Here is a 19,409-nt window from a genome sequence, read left to right as displayed (position 1 = left end):
GGAAGGAGGTGTGGGGGAGTTGGGGGGTGGGGACACATGACTGGTGCCTCCCTTGGGTCCCTCCCAGCAGTCCCTTCTGGCAGGCCAGATGTCAAACGGATGGAAGGAAGGAAGGTGGACGGGAAAGGAGAGACAAGAATTCAGGACTTTCAGGAATCAGACAGCAATTAGAGGTCCAGCCAAAGAGACACTCAAGTCCCAGATTCCTGTGTGCCGACTCTTGCTGGGCCCCTCCGACGGCACACCCTGGAGCCAGGTAAATGGCCAAAGTGCACAACTTCCAACTCAGCCACAGAATTCAAGGCCTGAAACAAGTGTCCAGCAGGCAAAGCTACCGGGGGGGAGGGGGGGGAGCTGTGGCTGGGTGACATTACCCTGCAGGTTTCCCACCTCCCCCAGCAGAAAGGTCACTGCATGCTCTGGGCTCCAGAGGGTTTAAGCTCAAGCAGCTCGACTGACTGAGCACCAGGGACTCCTCAAACCGACATCTCTCGACCGCTTTTGCTCCCCCTCTCACATGCCAGTCCAGCTTACTGCGCCGCCCGCCCCATGGAGGCACTGCGCTTCCGACTCATGGCACCCTGCTATTCCAGGCCCTACAAGCTGTCACCCCAGGGTCTACGATGCACCTCAAGGCTGACGGTCGGTCCACGGGACACTGCAGCAGTTACACCAGTGTGCACCGGGTCGGCAAGGGAGCAAACGCTCCAAGGGGAATCATCTGAGTCACTGCACTTAGCTTGTGCCAAATCCCAAAGGCGAACCCAGCGCAGCAGAGCTGAGCCAGGCCACCCGCTGCTAGGAGCTGACGAACCCACGCGGCTGGAACGTCTGTTTGCAGGGCTGAGGTTCACTCCTGTCGGCTCTGCCTCTGGGTTAGTTACCCACTAAAGGAGGCTGCAAAGTGCCCCCAAGAGAACACACCCCTCTCCTGGACAAACTGCCGCGTAAAGAAGAGGCCAGTTGCTGGGGCTTCAGGTGATCCTACCTCTCTCTCAAAGCTCTGCCCTCGCCCCGTCTCCACGACCAGGAGCACATGGAGGGCTGCAGCGCAGATGGGGGTGAGCCAGGCGCACAGGGCACTTACCGCGTATGGGGAGGAACCGTGGACGTGCTCCAAGGAGAACTGACGACCATACTTAGGCATGGAATGTGCTGAACTGCTGTCGTTCAACATCAGGGGGCTGCAAGAGAAACCCAGTCCCCACCCGAGAGTTACAAGGCTGCAGGTGCAGGACTCCAGGTGCCACGTCTCCTGGAGACCCGTGGCTCAGACGTTAGCCAGGCGACCACAGACCCACCATACGTCCGGCTGCCCGGAGCATGGAAACCCCGTGACTGGGGCAGTGAGGTGTGGGACCTGAGTATGGTACAGAAGAGTAGGGAAGCCAAGGACATCCGGTAAATCACCCTGCGGCTCTCCACACGTGGCAAATGCCACCACCAACAGCGAAGCAAGCACTCTGCCATTCTTGTCACTCTCCTTTTTCAAAAATCCCGAGACCGTGGCTCTCTGGGCCCTCACAGTAGCTATAGCCTTCTGCTTAGGGACATGACCCTGTGTGCCTGGGTAGGACTCCTCTGCTGTAGATGACCATCAACTCCTAAAAGGATTGTGGAGCTGCACAGCTCCACTGGCTCTGCTCTGGGAGCAGCGATCTCGTAATGGGAACTGGGCCTGTCTGCGGCTTTTGATCTAGCTGGGCTATGCAAGGTGCCTCATTCACAGCGCGAAGCGTGACCTCCTTTTGCAAATCATCACCATGTCCCAGGGCCCTAGCTAGTTCTCTTCACCACCAGGGCCGGACGGGCAGTTTTACAGTACCTGGCCCTCGGAGCACCTCCCTGCAGCTGTCGGGCACTCCTTAGAGCAGTGGCACGGTACGCTGCCCTCTAGCTGCAAAGCGTGGCCCAATGCTGGTTTGATGCCAGTTCTATCACACTGGGCCCATGCTACAGAAGTGACAAGTGCAGGATCCCAGCACTACCCCCCTTCCCCGTCATGGCCTCTCACATGCTCTCCTGCCTTTCCTACCAGCAGCGTGTACCTTGAGGCGTGGACAGACTTACATCTTTCGCTTCACCCCAAGGATCCGGTTCGACTGCACCAATGAAATCAAGAACTGGATAAGCTGTGGGGAGAGAAAAGAACTCCTCTCATCATGGTGCATAAAGAAGCCTGGAAAAAAAACAAAGGCACTGCCAGCTGGGGATCCGGGCAGGGGATGCAAAGCAGTGCCCAGAAGAGGACAAGGCAGCAATGGGGCAGACTACAGAGCCCTTGTCATGGTCTCTAGAATGACTGCCACGGTTGCAGGGAAACCTCCACAAGCAACCGATTCAGTTTCATGTACCCCGCAAGATCCCGTCCTCTGGCCCTGAGCTACTGATACTCTTGGGGGCAGGAGAAGCTGGTAGCACTCACAATCGACTTGTTACTCTAAATAGAACCAGTACCACCAAGTGTCCCTACTGTACTAAAGGCCTTCTCTGGCCCAGAGAGGAGCATGCCAGGCAACCTAACTGCCAAATGCAGCGCAGGTCCTTCTGCACATTTGGGGGCGGGCAGCAAGCTAGTTACCTTATTGACGACTTTCTGCTGCTGGGCATGCTTCTGCCTCAAGCTGGCCACTTCCCTCCACAGTGCCTCGTTCTCACTGTAAGGAAGGAGAAAGCTGTCAGACTGGAAAGCACTGCCTCTGGACAGAACAAGTCAAGCCTGGGGAAAGCGTAACAAGATTGAGTCATATACGCATCTCCTAGAACTGGAAGGGACCTCAGGAGGCCATCGAGTCCAGTCCCCTGCCCTCTTGGCAGGACCAAGCATCATCCCTAACAGGTTTGATGTATTTGCTCCAGACTCCGAAATGATCTCCTCAAGGACTGAGCTCACAGCCCTGGGTTTAGCAGGCCATTGCTCATCTCTGATACCAGCCTGTTTATGAGCTCTATGGGATGCAGGAGAACCCATTATTTCTGTTACTAGCAGCCTACTGCTCCTTTTACTTGCAGCAAAACTACAGTCACGGTAGACATCCCATGGCGGCAAATGTAGTTTTATTTCAGTGCCTGATTTTTGTTTAATTCCGTTCCCATCCCTGTAGGACATGCTTGTCTCAAAAGAGCTGCAGTGGAAACAGAAGGGGTCACCAAGTGGTGATCTAAGACAGTGTTCCCCAGAGTGTAGTAGACGTACTACTGGGTTCCAGCAGGGAAGTGGCAGAAAAGCAATGACTAAAAATCAGGAGATAAGCGCTGGGAGGGCCCTGGGAAAGGGTCTATGCTGACAAGGCTGAAGACCTGAAAGTTACGCAAATGGTTTAAATCCGACCTAACCAATCAGAGGCCTAGAGAGACCAGGAAAGAGTGGCCGACTGTAGGGAGGACTGGAAAAAGAGGGGACACAATAAAGCTTTACAGAAAAAGGAGTGAGCCTGGAGAGAAATCGTGGACTCCTACTGGCACTTCATGATAACATAAGAGCAAAGAGACACTGAGTGAAACAGAAGGTAGCAAAGACTGATAATAGTTACATCACAGCTTCTGCCTGTCCCGGAGGCAGGGAGTGTAGTAATGTCTACCAAAGGGCTAGACACTTCACAGCACACAGCTAATGAGAACAGCCCCAGGGCTAGGACAATCGACTTGCACTTATTGCACAGCTCAGAACAGCTTCTCTTAGATCAAAGGTGGGGAGAACAGGACATTCCCAGTCTCCCCATCTCCCCGCCAGCAAACACTGTGACCCAGCATGCAGTTCAGAGGCCTCAGAAGTATGTGAGGCAATGCTCTGTGCTTGGGGTGGGATGATTGGTGGGGGGACTGAGCCAGGGAGGTCTCCTGTCCTGCCATTCACAATAAACTCCCATTGCCAGTGGAGCACTGCGGGTCTTTCAGGTGCTGGAACGGTCATCCATCTCGCACAGGCCCCCTCCACTCCAGGCCCCTAGTATGTCTACACCGCAATAAGAGACCTGCAGCTGCTGCACCAGGTCTCAGAGCCTGGCCTCCAGCTGGGGCCCCAAGCCTACACTGCTGTTTTTAGCCCCAGAGCCCAGGTGCCCCACACCAGAGTCAGCTGACCTGGACTCTCAGCCTTTGGCGCTGGGGTTTACTTATTGTGGTGTTGACACACCCACAGAGAGGCTGAACACTTGCTAGAAAGGGTCTGTAAAGTGCTCAAATTTTCCTCCTCAGTGCATTTGAAGCGGGGTCCAGCACAGTCCGTCGAGCTCTCAAATGGAACCCTCAAGGAAAATGCAAAAGAGGCAGAGTTCAGACAGCATGGAGAAGGTCTCCTGAGACTAAAGGACAACAACTAGGGGACTTCTGGGGTCCGCTAGAAGTTTTGTCCCAAGACACAGTGAAGTGGAGAATACTTGCAGATGACCTATGCTCCTTTTGGGGCACAAGGGTTCAAGTCAAGTGTGTGAAAACACAAAATAATTTGACTGTAGACACTAGATCCAACTTGGTGCAGGGAAGCAGCTTCTGGGGGTTGTGGATCTCTCAGCACTCGCCTCTTTCCTATTCGAGGGAAGAACCTGCAACCCTGCTTTGAGTGCTTGAACCAAGGGCTTGCATCCAGGAACAGCTCCTGCACACAATGCCCGAGACGCAGCTAAGCAACGTAACGAAAGCGAAAAGTCCTACGGGACAAAACTAGTGACCAATGACAGACGATGGGAACAGAGCAAGAAGCAGCTAAAGACAGAATCACAAACAGTTAAAACGATGTGAAAGTAGGAGAAAGTGCTTTAACCCTCTCTTAGCAGTGCATTTTCTAAGGTAATTAAATGCCGGTGAAGAGTTTATAAGGGCCAGTTTCAACCGTTTCATTTCAGGATTTATTAAAAGATCTTAGAAGTGTTTTATTTACCCAGTATTTTATAGAACTACCTAACCTGGACCCCTCTCTGCACCTGGCTCTTGTAAAACTCTGTTCCCCAGGGAGCACTACAGCTCTGGGTCGCATGCTTTGTATTTAAGACCCTCGGGTAAGGAGTTGAGGGGCAAAATTTTGAGTTAAAGGACAGGCCTTGCGTTACGCAGGCCCACTGTACAAAGGGCAGTGACTCAGCTCGTTGGAGTGACGCACAGTGGTATTACCCGCTCCTTTATCAAGGGAGAAAGTTCCCTTGCAGAGTAACAACTGTTCTTCTCTCTGGGTGCTCCCCTGTACTGTGTGAGCTACTAATCGGAGCACTTCCAGAGCAGCCTGTCCCACCTGCCGTGAGGCTAGCCAGCGTGGGGAAGACACTGCCTCCTTCTTCTCTGCCGAAGAGCCGCCCAGCGCAACTCCAAAGAGGAGCGGGGCAGGGCACATTGTGCGGTACGCATAGGGGGACACATCTCAAAGAGCCACCTATAGGGCACACCATAAGCAACTTCCACTCAGAGTAGCGCCCCTGTGGGTGCCCCACTGCAAGTGACTGCAGTAGTCACCAGTGGGTGCTGAGACTTCAGGGCGGAGTCTGACAGAGGGGACAGAACTATGGCACTGAATGGGCTGTATGGAGCCAAACCCCTAGAATGGCACCATGCTCTGCACAGATCTGCTCAGATGCCCGGGAAGCTGCCGTGCAGATCTCCGACATGGCAATAGCCCTGGAGAAAGCCATCGATAAGGTGACTGACCTCGTGGAATGCGTGCACACGGAAGGTGGGAGCCTGACCGCATGGAGTTGGGAGCAGAGTTTAAAACAGTCAGACCCCAAGTCAGAGAGCTGCTGAGCAGAGATCACTGCCTCTTTCAATCAGTCCACAATGCGGAAGAGTCTCAGATTTTCTAAAGGCCTTTGTTCAAATAGAAGGCTAAGGCTCTTCTCACGTTGAACACACGGAGGAGGGCTTCTCTGTTGTCTTCATGAGTTTTGGGACAAAATAAGTTCTGCGTGTGTAATGCAGAAGGGGGTGAGCTTTGAGTGTGCTCTGAGTGTGACCTTGTCAGGGAAGAGCCAATTAAAAGGGTGATGTGCCATCAAGGCTCCTGTCTCCCCTCTCCTACCAGCTGACATCATGGAGATGTGGAACATTGTCTTCATGGAAAGGTGAGTTAGCAAACAAGCAGCTCTGGGTTCAAATGGTAGCCTAGTCAGTCTCTTTAATCCTAGAGTGGGGTCCCATAGAAGAGTGGGGAGCTCCCAGCAAGCTGGCAGCAACCCAATTTCTTTAAGGTTAACAGCCTCGCTTTGAGTCGCAGGATCTGCAGACTGTGGCTGAACAAGGCCTGTTAACTTGCTACCCAGAACTGACAAGTTGCAGATGAATATGCTTTTCTGCCAAAGAGGCCCAAAGATTTCCTGTCTCAGTCATATGGGGTGACTATAAACAGCGATTGCTGGCCTCTACATTTAATCACATCCACAATGATGGAATTTATAAGAGGGTAGGAAAATAAAACTCTGTGCCCTTGGCCTCTGAACTGGGAGGATCACTCGGGAATGGTACAGAATGCTACCAGTTTGGTGTGGGGCTCAGACGCTTGGTGTAGCTGTATTTGCAGGGCTTCTGCCACCCTCTAGGTTAAGTCCTGGAACAACTTAAAATCCTGCCCTTCGTCAGGAGAGGGCAATGAAAGACAGGCATGAGGAGCTCTTCCTTATCCACCTCTGTGTCAATTCTCCCAATAGCTTAGGTGGTTCAGCCACCTTTGACGCTACAGCTGAAGGAGCATGCCTCCTTGCCTGTTGGTGTGCCAAACTAGGGCCCTAGGAAGCTTGTTGCCTCTGGCTGATTACAGCTATTGAAGGTAGGAGGTTGATACCACGGCCATCCGAACCATAGGAGTTGAGTGTTGGTGGGCAGTACACCAGATATCCATGGTGAAATTGGGACCTGGATGGAGCATAGGATGAGTGGTGAGAACCCAAGTCCTACTGATCACTGATGAAGGGAAATGCCGTGTGCATCATGGAGATGTCAATGAGTCCAGTGGTCTGGGAGCACTTGGCTCTGGAGCCCTAGTACTGAACAGGCACGAGTCTGGTGTGCTGGACACAGACATCCATTACACCATTACCATCAGCTGCACAGGAGGATTTCTGGCGGTGCAGAGAAGTGGCTACTGGTGGAACTGTAGATGTGGACCTAGTCATGTGCTTCACTGGTGCCAAAGACCCCACTGACGTGGCCTTCTCTGAGATGGACCTTCCATGCTTTTCCTGCCCCCGTGGTACCGTTTCTTTGTGCAGACTTGCTTGGTCTGTCACCTTGGTACAGCACATGTGCAGGATACTGACTCTAGATGGCTTTGGCACCAATCGGTATCGATAACACCAACGGAGCAGGAGATCCTTTCCAGCTCGACAGGGCTCTCTACAGCCACTCGCAGCTTTTTTCTTAGTGGCCTTGAGTCGTCTTATCTCCTTTGGATCCCCTGTCTTCAATGTAGAACTACAGCAATAGTTTTTGGTACCTGGACTCAGGGGGGTTGTTGAAGCACAAGACTTCTCTGTGTTTAGGCGGCTAACATTCAGCTTTACTGAATTCAATAAGGCAACAGATGAGCCAAACTGGACACTAGTAAAACCAGGTCCAGCAAGGCTGCTTGATGCAGCTAACTCTAGTATTTTACACCCTTCCACAAACAAAGCCCAGTGTCAGAGGCAATTAATTAGAGAATCGTAAATTGCTTCTCCAAGAGAAACCGTTATCAGCAAAGAGAAACAGGTACTGGGGAGCTGCAGCCTTAACTCCAAACAGTCCATTAACGCATTCCACAGAGCTCATCCTCCCTGCCATTCCCAAATAGGTCAGGGAAAGTACAGGTTCCTGCGTGCGTGCAAAAGTAGGGGATGTGAAATGGCTTCCCATACAAGATGGTTTCCACAGGGTTCAAGGGCTAACTCCAAGAGCAGGAGTTTAAGCATTAACTCTTGTTCTTCCTGGACATGGGTTTGAAGCTCTGGTACTAGCCACACTTGTGGATTGTGTTTCTCCCTCCAAGGCAGCCAATGCACAGTAAATGTCCATCACTGGGATGAATTCTTTACAGTCCAGGCACTTTTTGAAGCCTGGCAAACCAGCCATATCCTTGTCCAGGGAAGCCCTCCTCCACTCGCCCACAGGGTTGCAAGAGGCCAACCCTTTATCTTCTCTTTTCTGGCCCAGCCAACTAAAACAAGGTACTTAAAAACGCTTCGAATACAGCTAAAGTGTGCAAAACTATAGGGAGCTAATGATCCATGAACAGTTGCTGGCCGGGGCGGCTGAGAAGGAACTGAGGGAATGTCTAGCTCTTGGCAGGCTGAATGGGCCGCTACTGAAATTCTTTTATCAGCAGTGTGGGGGGCGTGCTGGGGGGCACTACTCAAAGAATAAGCAATTCTCTCACTCTTTCACCCTGACTTACTGCTGCCCCTTGTGCCTCCTGCATCTAAGGGCAGGAACCATTGCAGCAAATAACGCAAAACATATTCGCAGCCAGGAACACCGGCAACAGCACAGAATGTCTGTGAACGCACCAGGCCTTCTCCGATGGAAGGGAAGCAGTGCGTGAGAACTGGTGCAAGGCGATCAGACACGATGGTTTTGGGCAGCAGTTTAAAACCAGTACAAACCCCAAACCAGATTCTCTTCCCCTATGTCTGTGCTTGCGTTTACTACCACCTCACAGTGGTCTCCAGACACCGGCACAGACCCAGATGTGCAAGCCCAGTCAGAAAAACTGGGCCTCTTTATACAGAAGTCCAGCCCTCCAAGGACATATCTACACGGCAGCTGGCAGCCAGCCACCCAAGCCTGACAGACGGACTTGTGTCACGGCATTTTCCCCAAGCTGAATTCTTGGGTGGCCACCTAGATGAGATTCGGATACCACCCGGCTGATTAGCAGAGTGCCCAGAGCCACTCCACCAGACAGCGTGTGTTTCTGCTGATGGTGCACGTCCACACATGCCTTAGCGGACGTAACAAAATTTATCCCACCCATGGAGGGAAATAATTAGAGGGATGCTGCTTTTCACAGAGCTTGAGCTAGTGTGCTACCAATAACAGTCTGGAGAGTACAGCACCAGAAGTAGGTCAAGGTAACCAGCGGTGAGAGACTACAGCCAACCCCATGGACAGCCCAACTCTCCACCCATGCCGTACCATTCACAGCTATTTTTGGTGTGCCAGCATCTCACAGCTGCAGTGTAGCCATGCCCGAAGAACCCTACGATCATCCTCCAAGGCAAACCCCAGCCACATACGAAAAATGGAATTGGCTCTCTCACGGAGCTGTTAAGAGGCAATCACTTGTTACTAAGGACTCACTTGGACCCTCAGGAGAGCAGCCCCACCTACTGGAAAACGTCTCCCTAAGGCAATTCTAATGATCACCATGCGGTGAAAGGCTGGTGCCTTTATCCTTCCTTCGGTTAAAACGGCTTTGGGCTATAAAACCAACCCCTCAGACCAGGGTCACCGCTCACTTTTTCCATCCCCGTGCACAATAAATTTGTTATGTGCACCACGGCATGTGCAGACATGCACCACCAACAGACACTCAGGTTGCCAGCTGCGGGTGCTCTGCAAATCAGTTGGGTGGCATCTAAATATCTCCTGGGTGGCTGCTCACGTGCTCATCTTACAGGGAACGCTACCCCGAGCCAGAGATTATCTTTGTGGCAATAAACTGATAAATCGCAATAATTTAACCCGTAACTGACATTGCCCAGAACATATGATTTTTTTTTTAAACAAAATGCCATCGCAGTTTTATCACAGTTCTTCGATTCTGGTGTATTTCATAAAACTGGGCTTCTGGAGATGGGTCATTAGCTGCGACCCCCGGCTTTCATTTCTGCTGTTTTTTTAAAAGGAAGGGTCTCTAATCCCTTGGTTATTGAGAAAAGTTTGAAAACTTGAACACTAATGGCTCAAAAACCAGAAGGCAAAGACCCTACTATGTATTCTTTTTCAGTGCCCCCGCCCCGCGTGTGGGGCTGTACAGCACCTGGGGATTGTAATACTGAAAACACGATTTGCAAGGGGCACATGTACCTGGGACCACATCCCAGCATGTCTAATTGGGCAGGTTTATATTTTAGGCCTTGTCTCCACTACCAACTAAACAACAAAACTTTTGTTGTATGCAGGTGCTTAAAAAAAGCCTGCTGCCTGGAAAAAAACCAGAAGTTTCCAACAGCAAACGGCAGTGTGAACAGCTTGTCAGCAGATGCATTCTCCTGTCGGCGACAGAAACCCGGCTCATGGGGCGGAAGTATTTTGATGCCAAAAATGCTGCACTGCAAGACTTTCAGTGACACGGCCATGCCACTAACCCCTACACAGAGTAAACAAAGCCTTAGTCTCTACTGTTTTGTTTTGCCACTTTTTGACAACCACATCCCATGTAAATAACTTCTTCAGGGTACATGTTGAAATCTTAAATAAAAAGGCAACAAGGAATAAAAGCCTCAGGATGCAGAGATGCACAGGAGTGTTAGCCAGCACATTTTGTTAAATGTAAAAACAATTAATAATTAGATTAAATCAAATTAGGATTTAAGGTATTGTGACGGCATTGTTGGTGAAAATGAGGACTCCGGGGGCACCTGAAAGACTAGCATTTGTCTGAGGATAAGCATTCATAAGCATAACCCACTTCATCGGATGCACAGACTCCTTGTTTTTGCAGATACTGGCTAACGTGGCTACCTTTCTGATACTATGCCCTTGTGAGTACTTGTGTAACAAATTTATCTCATCATAAGACCACGGAATAGATGTGCAATACTAACATGCACCTGGAACACACACTTACAATAACACAACATTGTTCTTTCATAGTCTTAGAATGTATTTTTGTAGGATACTATGCCACAATGTCCACAGCTGCACGATCATGAGGAATATCCTAACCTAAATATTCCCAGCAGGTTCACATAGAGTCAGCGTTCTGCCCAGTCTGTCCTATTGCTGCACACGACTATGCGCTTGTCAAGGGTGTGTGCGTATGCAATGTAGGGGCACATCTGCGGTACAGGCTTAGTGGTATGGGTTTGGGATGGCTGTGTTATCAGGTTAAGGACTGACCACTTTCAGCTCCAGACTCAGAAACTAGTTTAGGTCTCAGAAAGAAAGGGAGCTTGGAACCCTCACTGTTGTGCCAGATCAGCCTGGGAGGAGACTCTGAAATACCAAATCTCAGTCAGAATTTGTCTTGAATGCTTATGCACACCAGCCCGCCTTCTCCTTCAGTATTGAAGCTGACCTGCAGAGTACCTGCTGCGGGGTGACAGGAGGGTGGCTGGAGCAGCGGACACTCCCTTATTCCATGTGCAGAGAGATCTGGACAGAAGTGGTCCCACCCATCAGGACTTACTGAGCTCTGATAAGTGCTTGCTGCAGGACCGAATGTGGAAGACAATATAGGTCTGGCCCAACGAGAAGCTTGCAGTTTCAGCCGGATAAAGTTTTACGCGATGCTAACATGAGACATGCAGCTTGCACCTGGGTCCGCCCCACGAAAGCTCAACACCTAACCAATTATTTTGTTAGTCTTTACAGGGGTAAAGTCTATGATGAGCGACTAAAGGGTAACAGGTGAATGTTCTCTGTCGCTGGAAACATACCTTCACTATCAGTAGAAAAAAACAGAAGTTTGTATCCTTGGCTGTCTATGATGTGTAAAGGAAGCCCCAAACGCTCCCTTTCCCTCGGCAAACCCCATACATTTGGGGCAATTCGTTTTTTCCATTCAGAAATATTAGGCAAGTCTTGTTTTCTTTTTGGGATGGTGCACGGCTGTTAGTGAAACAGGTAAAACGGCTATTCAGAACTAGCTAGGAGAGGGCAACAGGGGTAAAGAGAGAGAGGCTACAGCAAGCTAGGTGGAAACATTTCATCTGCTTAGGGCAGCAGCCTATTGGAACTAGAGAGACTGAAAGCGTGTAGTTCTCTAGGGCTGATTAAAATCAATGGCCCTTTTCAGGCAAAGCGTTGTTGGCCCTGTAAAATAAGCTGAATTTTCTCTCTCCTGAGGAGAGCTCTTCAGGGAGGTCATACTGAGCTGAACTGATTCATCTTTGAGCGTACTTTTAATCTAGAATTTAAAGTAGGAAAAATTCATCCTGTTACATGGTAGAAATACCTTTTGTTTCCATCTATTTTAATGTAAGAGGAAAGTTCTGTCCATGTAGCTTAACACCAAGGAAAGCTTTTATAGCTATAAAAGAAACAAGAAGTCCTATGGCACCTTATAGACTAACAGATATTTTGGAGCACAAGCTTTCGTGGGCAAAACCAGCTTTGTCAGATGCATGAGTTGGAGGGTTTCAGAGGAGGATTTAAAGAGGGGGTCTCAGTGAAGGGGAGGGTCAGTGCTCTGGCCTTTACCCTATAAATCCTCCTCTGAAACCACACCCCTGCCTCCATCTGACGAAGCAGGTCTTTGCCCATGAAAGCTTATGCTCCAAAATATCTGTTAGTCTATAATGTGCCATAGGACTTCCTGTTTTTGAAGATACAGACTAACACTGCTACCCCTCTGATATTTTATAGCTATAGTTCATGCTGTTCATGATAAGATTTCATTAACCACTGGAACAACTCTCCCACGGGCTGGTCTACATTGGGAACTGACATCAGCACAGCTAAGGGCTTGTCTACACTGCCACTTTACTGCACTGTAACGTTCTCGCTCGGAGTGTGGAAAAAACAGCCCCACTCCCGGCTCCCAGCACAGCAAGTTACTGAGCTCTAAAGCACCAGTGTCAATGGGCTGTCAGTGCCTGAAGCTAAAGCCTTTGCAGAGGTGCTTTATCTACCATGCTGAGAGAACTCCCCCCAGTGCTGGGCCCGTGACCACACTGCTGCATTAACGTGTTGGTGCGGCTGTACAGACAGCCACATAGACGTAAATCCCCACGGCAGGCAGTGCAAAGTTAACAAAAATCTTTCACCAATCTAGCCACTGGCTCTTGGGCAGGCAGATTAACTACAGGGATAGGAAAACCCCTCCTGTTGGGGTAGACAGTGTTCTGCAATGAAGCACTGCAGCAAGGATTTTCACTTGCCACACGAGTTTCGCTGGTGCGGTTTACCTGTAGGCACGTCTCTAGTGACCCGGTGGATTCTCTACCACTGGAAGTCTTTAAATCAGGACCATCCTCATTTTAAAAGATTGAGTCTCAAAATCAGAAGTTATGGCCTTGATCAAGTTATGGGTGAAGTTCTTTATTGGTTCTAGTTCAGTTGCATTCAGTGCCAGTTCAAACCACTAAACACCTCCCCCCACCCTCAACACATGGGGCAAGGCCAGTTCAAATTTCCATGTTAGTGGAAGCAAATTCAGTGGAAGAACAAACTCAGAACTCATGCTGAGCCACGTGAAAGCGTAATTCTGAATTTGGGACACTGGCTAAGCCTCATGTGGGGCAACTGCACGGAAGAGCTGCCCGAGGAGCTGGAGATGGGTGGCAGATGCCTGGCTAAAGGGGAAAAGTTCCTTCTGGTGCAGGCTGAAGAGCTGTTAACTTCTTACTGAGGCAACTTCTCCTCTCAGCAATGGCTCATCTGTCTCCAAGGCCCTCAGCTGCCTCATGGGATGTGCAGCCAGCTGCGAAGCTTCCCTTCTTCTGGGGCCAGTTTCTCTTCTACTCACATTATCGCTACCAGGTGCTTACTTGCGACTGTGTTGTCTTGTTTTATGAGGCAAATGAGATCACAGTAGTTTCAAATACTGGACTTCAAAAGGCTGAACCTCTGCTTTATCTGGAAACCTTTTTGTGCAGCTCAGGTATAATGGGCAACATTAAGTTTCTGGTTCCAGCAGAAAACTGTTTGAGCCCATGCTCTGGTGCCAGTCTGACGCCCTGGTTATGCAGGCACTCAGACCATGGCCTTCCTAGCACCTGCTGGCCTCAATCGTTGGTGCACAGATTATAAAACCAGAAGGAACTCCAATCTAGTTTGACTTCCTGCATTACACAGACTTGTACATTTCACGTACTTATCTCCCAAGTAACTTGTGCTCTGACTGTCTGCTTGCACATGCACACTGAGGATTCAACCAAACAAACGACTGACTGTTCAGGGGCAAGGTTAATTTGAACAGGATACACTCAAGATTGCCACACCTTGACCAGCAGCAGAGCGCGCACATCAGTGGCTGAAGCCATTTCCATGATGTCAACTGAGTCAGTAATGGATGGTGCTGTTCTGTACCAGGACTGACACCCAGAGATTACCCTGGTCTGACTACAGGGTCTTTGAGCCCTTCCTTCCTGCTAGGCTGACTGAAGAAGAGAGTGGCTCATTTATGAAAGCTAGTTTATATAAAAGCAACAGCCTGACAACGGCCGCCATTCAGTCAAATGAAATTGGAATTGGTTTCTTAGAAGGTGAAAGGAATTTAGGGAAAAGGTAACTAAATCAGGGCCGGATGGGATACCTGGCAACCTAGTCACTGCTCTTCTTGACCTGAGCAACAAGATCCTGCAAAGCAACACGAAGTACTCTGGTACTTCCAGCCATGGTAGGAGGCCTGAAGGAAAGCCCAAGGTATGAGCTCAGACCACAATTCAGAGAACAAAGCTGAGTCACTGATAAACACTCCACTCAGCCCCTGCTTCAGAACAGTCTGAAAAGTGCATCTGTGAAGAGAACGACAAACAGGATGAACTTCAGGAGGGCAGCTTGGTGTCAAAGAGCTCCTGTGTAAAGGGAAGTTGGACAGAAGAACAGAAAACTGTTCATGCTACGAAAGCCAGCGTCAAAAGATGCCAGTTGGGTTTAGTTATTTTAACATTGGTATCAGATCACGGCTGATAACTACTTTCAGATTCAGATCACCACACTCTCAAACCAAGGACTCCACAGGTCTTTAACCTGTAGTTCGGAATGGCCAATAAAATGACTGCACATTACCTCAAGCAGCAACTAGGCTCATAAAAAGTAGCAGCACAGATAAAACAAGCAGATTACACACACAGTTATACTTTATCAAAGCCACTTGACAATCAGGCTGATGTTTGATTCTGAGCCAGTCCAGCTCCCTCTGGACTGGACAAACAGGCAGAGGCCATGGCGAGAGAATTCATGTTTTGGCCCCACTGCTGGAACAGCTGGATCCTATGCAGCACTTGCACAGACAGGCCATAAAACACCACATTACAGCTGTCTAATTTACAGGTCAGGAAAGCACGGCCCCCAGTTTCACCATCATGCTAGAATCTCCAGAGTTCAGCCAAGACGACAACAGTAGTAAAGACAGCACATACAAACACCAGGCCTGCAGCTAAGATGACACAAGAACCACAGTGGGCAACACAGCCACTGGGAGAGGAAAACAAGCCCCCTTCTCACGTTCACAGATAACTTCCACCAGCCCCTGGCTGAAATGATGGGTGTTGCAACTAATGAAGCTGATAGTGCACTTGCATTAGGCAGGATCGCATTTATTTCCCAACAAAGCCTAGAAATGGTCATGAGGGAACAGACCGGGCAATATAACACCACTTTCTCCACCTCGCCACAGCAGCCAACACTGCGGGCCAGCTTGCGACAACAGAGGGGCCTTGCTTCACACACAATTTGGGAAAAGGGGCTCTGGCGAGGCTGCAGACTGCCATAATTCTGTTTTGCAGATTACCACAGCACATGAAGCAGTGGAGGATGGAATCCCTGCTAATGGAATGCAGCTGGCAGGCACGAAAGACCAATTCATCCACACAAGTACACTCAGACTATCTCTCGCAGTCCTTTTCAGCACGGGGACCTTCTGCTACACAATAAAAACAAAAAATCCCTGTGCTTCAAGATTTACCGCGCCTCTACCAGAAACCAGGGCCTTGACAGTGATGTCTCATTTCCAGACCTTGCTGAGTTAACTCCTTTGTTGGATGGCCACATCTGTTAAATAAAATTCGGAAACTGAAGGTAAAACGGTAGACAGCCCCCTCCACACAGGCAGCAGCAGCCCAGAGTCCCTCTGGTCAGAGCTGCACTATACAGGCTCACAGGAAGAGCACTAGAATAGATTTTGACCAACTGCAAGATATTTGCAACAGGCAAGAGCACCCTTTGACTGGCGGGTTAAAGTTACTCTGCCGCAGTACGAAGAGGAGGTCCTGCAGAGAGTCAAGGCTCCTGCATCTAATTCTCTGCCTGATCCAAGCAGGCAGGCTGCTGGCTCATGATCGATAACGCAGGTCACTTCAGTCCCTGTGGGCTTCACCCCGGATTGTGAGCGGAAGGCTGCACTTTGGCCACCCTGGCTGTAGACAACCAAAGCAGGAATAGGATTAATTGACTTGTAGACAGCAATGCCTCCCTGGCTCCCGAGCTGCCTGCAGACAGCAGAAGCAGCACCCGTGTGTCTGATTTAACTTATGCAGGGTTCATGATTTGCATCAGGCTTTCCGGAGCTGCTGTCCCAGCTTTCCAGGGGGCCGCAGGCAAGGAGGAATCCAGGTTGCTTCCTGAAGCTACTTACATCCGTTTAATTACCAAGAGTAAATAACAGTCATCAAAAGTGTATCCTGGAAACCCAGAACCTCCTTGGTCAGTTTCCTCATTACTCGTCCCTGGTAATGAGGTGAGGACCACTCTTTGTCATTGCTCCCCCACAGCATGGTCAGCTTACCAGTGCTTGGCTTGTACTCCACCAGCGAGGGGACCTTTTCTGACCCACACACAAATCAGTCGAGGGCCAAACAAATGAGGGGGTTTTCGCTTCTCGCTGATGGATGACACTCCCCACATTCCCCTTGCACCCCAGCCGCAGAGCCAAGGGGAGCCAGGGCTAATACTTTCTGTGAGCCCCTCTAGGCTCTGGGATGGGTCCAAAATGAGGAGTTCAGTGAAGGAGAGGGCCTCCAGGAGCAGGCTGCGCAGGAGTGAGGTGCACAATTGGGCTGGGGGTGGGTTTCAGGAGCAGATGCAGAGGGGGCTGGGTGGAAGGGTACAAGAGGTTTTGGGTGCGGGGTCTGGAAGGGAGGGTTCGGGGTAGGAGTCGTCTGCCAAGAGTTTCAAAAGACATTCCTGGAGGATGCGCTCCATGGTTTTTCAGGGACTGAGGTGAGGCTGACTGGTCTGCAATTCCCTGGATTCTCCTCCTCCCTTTTTCTAAAGACGGGCCCTGCGTTTGCCTTTTTCCAAACACCCAGCACCTTCACCAATCACCATGAGTTCTCAAAGATAATGGCCAATGGCTCTGTCAATCACATCAGCCAACGCCCTCAGCACCCGCGAATGCACGAGGGCCATCCCTACACACGTCCAACTTCTCTAAATTGGCCTTAATCCAGGATGGGCAATAACTTTTTGATGAGGGGCCACGCCAAGATTTTGGAAAGTGGTCAAGGGCCACACTTTTCTATGGAGAGGCCAGATGCAGAAGGGAGCCTGGGGTAGGGAAGTGGGGTGCAGGAGAGGGTGTTGGGTCTGGGAGGAGTTTGGGCCAAGAGGGCGTTGTGACCTGGAACAGGGTATTTGGGTTTAGGGTTTGGGAAGGGTGTGGGGGCAGGAGGGGGTTCTGGCCTGGGGAAGGGGTGTAGGGTCAGAGGGAGTTGTGACCGGGGCAGGGGGATGAGGGTGATGGGTGTTTGGGTGGCTATAGAGGATTGGAGCACAGGGTCTGGGAGGTGGTATGGGGGCAGAAGAGAATTCTGGCCAGGGGAAGGCATGTAGGATGGCTGCAGGGGTGTCTGAGGGTGTGCCACAGGCAGGCTCTGCTGACAGGCACTTACACAGGTGGGTCCCAGCCAGCAGCACTCCAGGGAAGCTTCCCTGCCTGCCAGCAGCCCAACTGCTCAAAGCAGGGAGCTGTTCCCTGTGGTTCTCTGCACTGCAGGGGGAGCCCTATGCGACGCACCCACGCCCCAGAAAAATCTCTCCGCTCCCGTTGGAGCTGGGGCAGGAGCAGGGGCAGCGTTCGGAGCCCTCACCACACAGCAGAGAGAGCCACAGGGAGCGCTGCTCCCTCCCACAGGGGCAGGCTGTAGCCTGGATTCAGCTCAAAGGCCTTCCCTTGCCCCACGGGAGGGCTGCTCACCCCCTCCTCGCACTGTGCTGCCACCTGGGAACTGACCTCGTCCGTGAAGACAGAGGCAAAAGAAGAATTGCATACTTCAGCTTTTTGCACATCTGTCACTAGATTGCATTCCCCAGTCAGTAAGGGTATCACACCCTTGCTGCTAACATGCCTGTGGAAACCCTTCTGGTTACCCTTCACACCCCTTGCTAGCTATAACTCCGGTTGTGCTTGGGCCTTCCTGATCACACCCCTGTTGGTGGGAGCAATATATTTATATCGTTCCTAGTAATCTGCTCAAGTGTCCAACTCTTGTGAGCTTCTCTTTGTGTTTAAGCTCACCAAAGGTTTCAGTGGTAAGCCCAGCTGGCCGCCTGCCAGATGTGCTTTTCTTACTGTCCATTGGGATGGCATATTCCTGTACCGTCAAAAAGGGTTCTTTAAAACACTGCCAGCAGTGGAAGAGATTTGCTCTAAGGAGTGGCATTCCTTGTTAAATACTGGCCTCTCCATCCTTGTGGTACAAAACAGGGAGCAGAGGGTAAGAGACGCAGCTACTTCTTGAAAATGACCCTCCTTTCCCTACAGAAGGCTGGATGTCTGATGCAAGATGGCCATGGCCCAGGGATCCACTCCTGGCATTTCTAACCAGCCAAAAGTAGCCTCCACTGACAACAGGCACTCGGATAGCGTGATATAAATGCTGTGCAATGACCCAGGAGTCTTACACCACCAATTAGTTAGCGCACAACCCCCTGCCTTGGCTCAGGACACCAGGTGGGATGCTCTACTACTTTGCACCATAACTATCTTCTCTTTTTTTCCATGGCCCCTCTACCCACAACACTCCTCCCTCCTCTCCTCCTGGGGTGAATTCCCCATAAAAAACTACCTTACTCCAGGGATCCCTCCAGGTAGCCACTAGGCACTCCTAGTGCTCTCTTCCTTGGAGACTCCCTTTCTCACATACACAGGAAGGGAAATGCAGCAAATGGGCGTATGCCTTAAGGGAATACTGGCATCATCTCACCACCGTTACCCTCAGCCTTCCTCATTCCCCACCAGCTGACAGACCGCCTGGGGCACAGGCCCCATATGCCTTCTGCAAAGGAGCAACTCCAGTGCTCTGCAAGAAAAGGTTAGTTGGGTGCTTGTGCGGGATGTGTGTGAAAGTAGAAAGTCCTGCTCCACCAGATCTGCAGCTCAGAAAACACACAGTAAGTTCTAGACGGGTTTCAACAACAGTACGTGGAAATGGTTCAAAATAGCAGTAAGAGTGTAGTGCCCAGAGGCACGGAGACCTCTTGCTAGAGCGAGTGAAGTCTCTGATCTACATCCACAGCTGAGAGCCAGCTGGCCTTTAGCTCATGCAGTAGAGCACAGCACTTTAGCCCCTATGATCGCAGGTTTGATCCCTAGTGCCGGCAACCCAGGTCTGTCAGCGTTA

At 50.6% G+C, this 19,409-nt stretch overlaps 1 protein-coding gene across 4 annotated transcripts in view; it reads right to left on the bottom strand.

Moving 5' to 3' along the window:
• HSF1 (heat shock transcription factor 1) overlaps positions 1-19,409 on the bottom strand; it is a 118,012-nt gene that overhangs the window by 27,350 nt on the left and 71,253 nt on the right. For all 4 annotated transcript variants that reach the window (XM_074986443.1, XM_074986444.1, XM_074986446.1 and 1 more), the window contains 3 exons: positions 2,582-2,657; positions 2,071-2,132; positions 1,088-1,184 (listed from right to left, as the gene is read on the bottom strand). In XM_074986443.1, coding sequence (XP_074842544.1) covers positions 1,088-1,184; positions 2,071-2,132; positions 2,582-2,657 — 235 coding nt within the window. The remainder of the gene's footprint in view (positions 1-1,087; positions 1,185-2,070; positions 2,133-2,581; positions 2,658-19,409) is intronic.

This window comes from Carettochelys insculpta, chromosome 2 (genome assembly GCF_033958435.1).
Source record: "Carettochelys insculpta isolate YL-2023 chromosome 2, ASM3395843v1, whole genome shotgun sequence".
Classification (NCBI taxonomy): Eukaryota; Metazoa; Chordata; order Testudines; family Carettochelyidae; genus Carettochelys; species Carettochelys insculpta.
The sequence above is the reverse complement of the archived record's forward strand: the minus strand, read 5'-3'. Positions and strand labels throughout refer to the sequence as shown.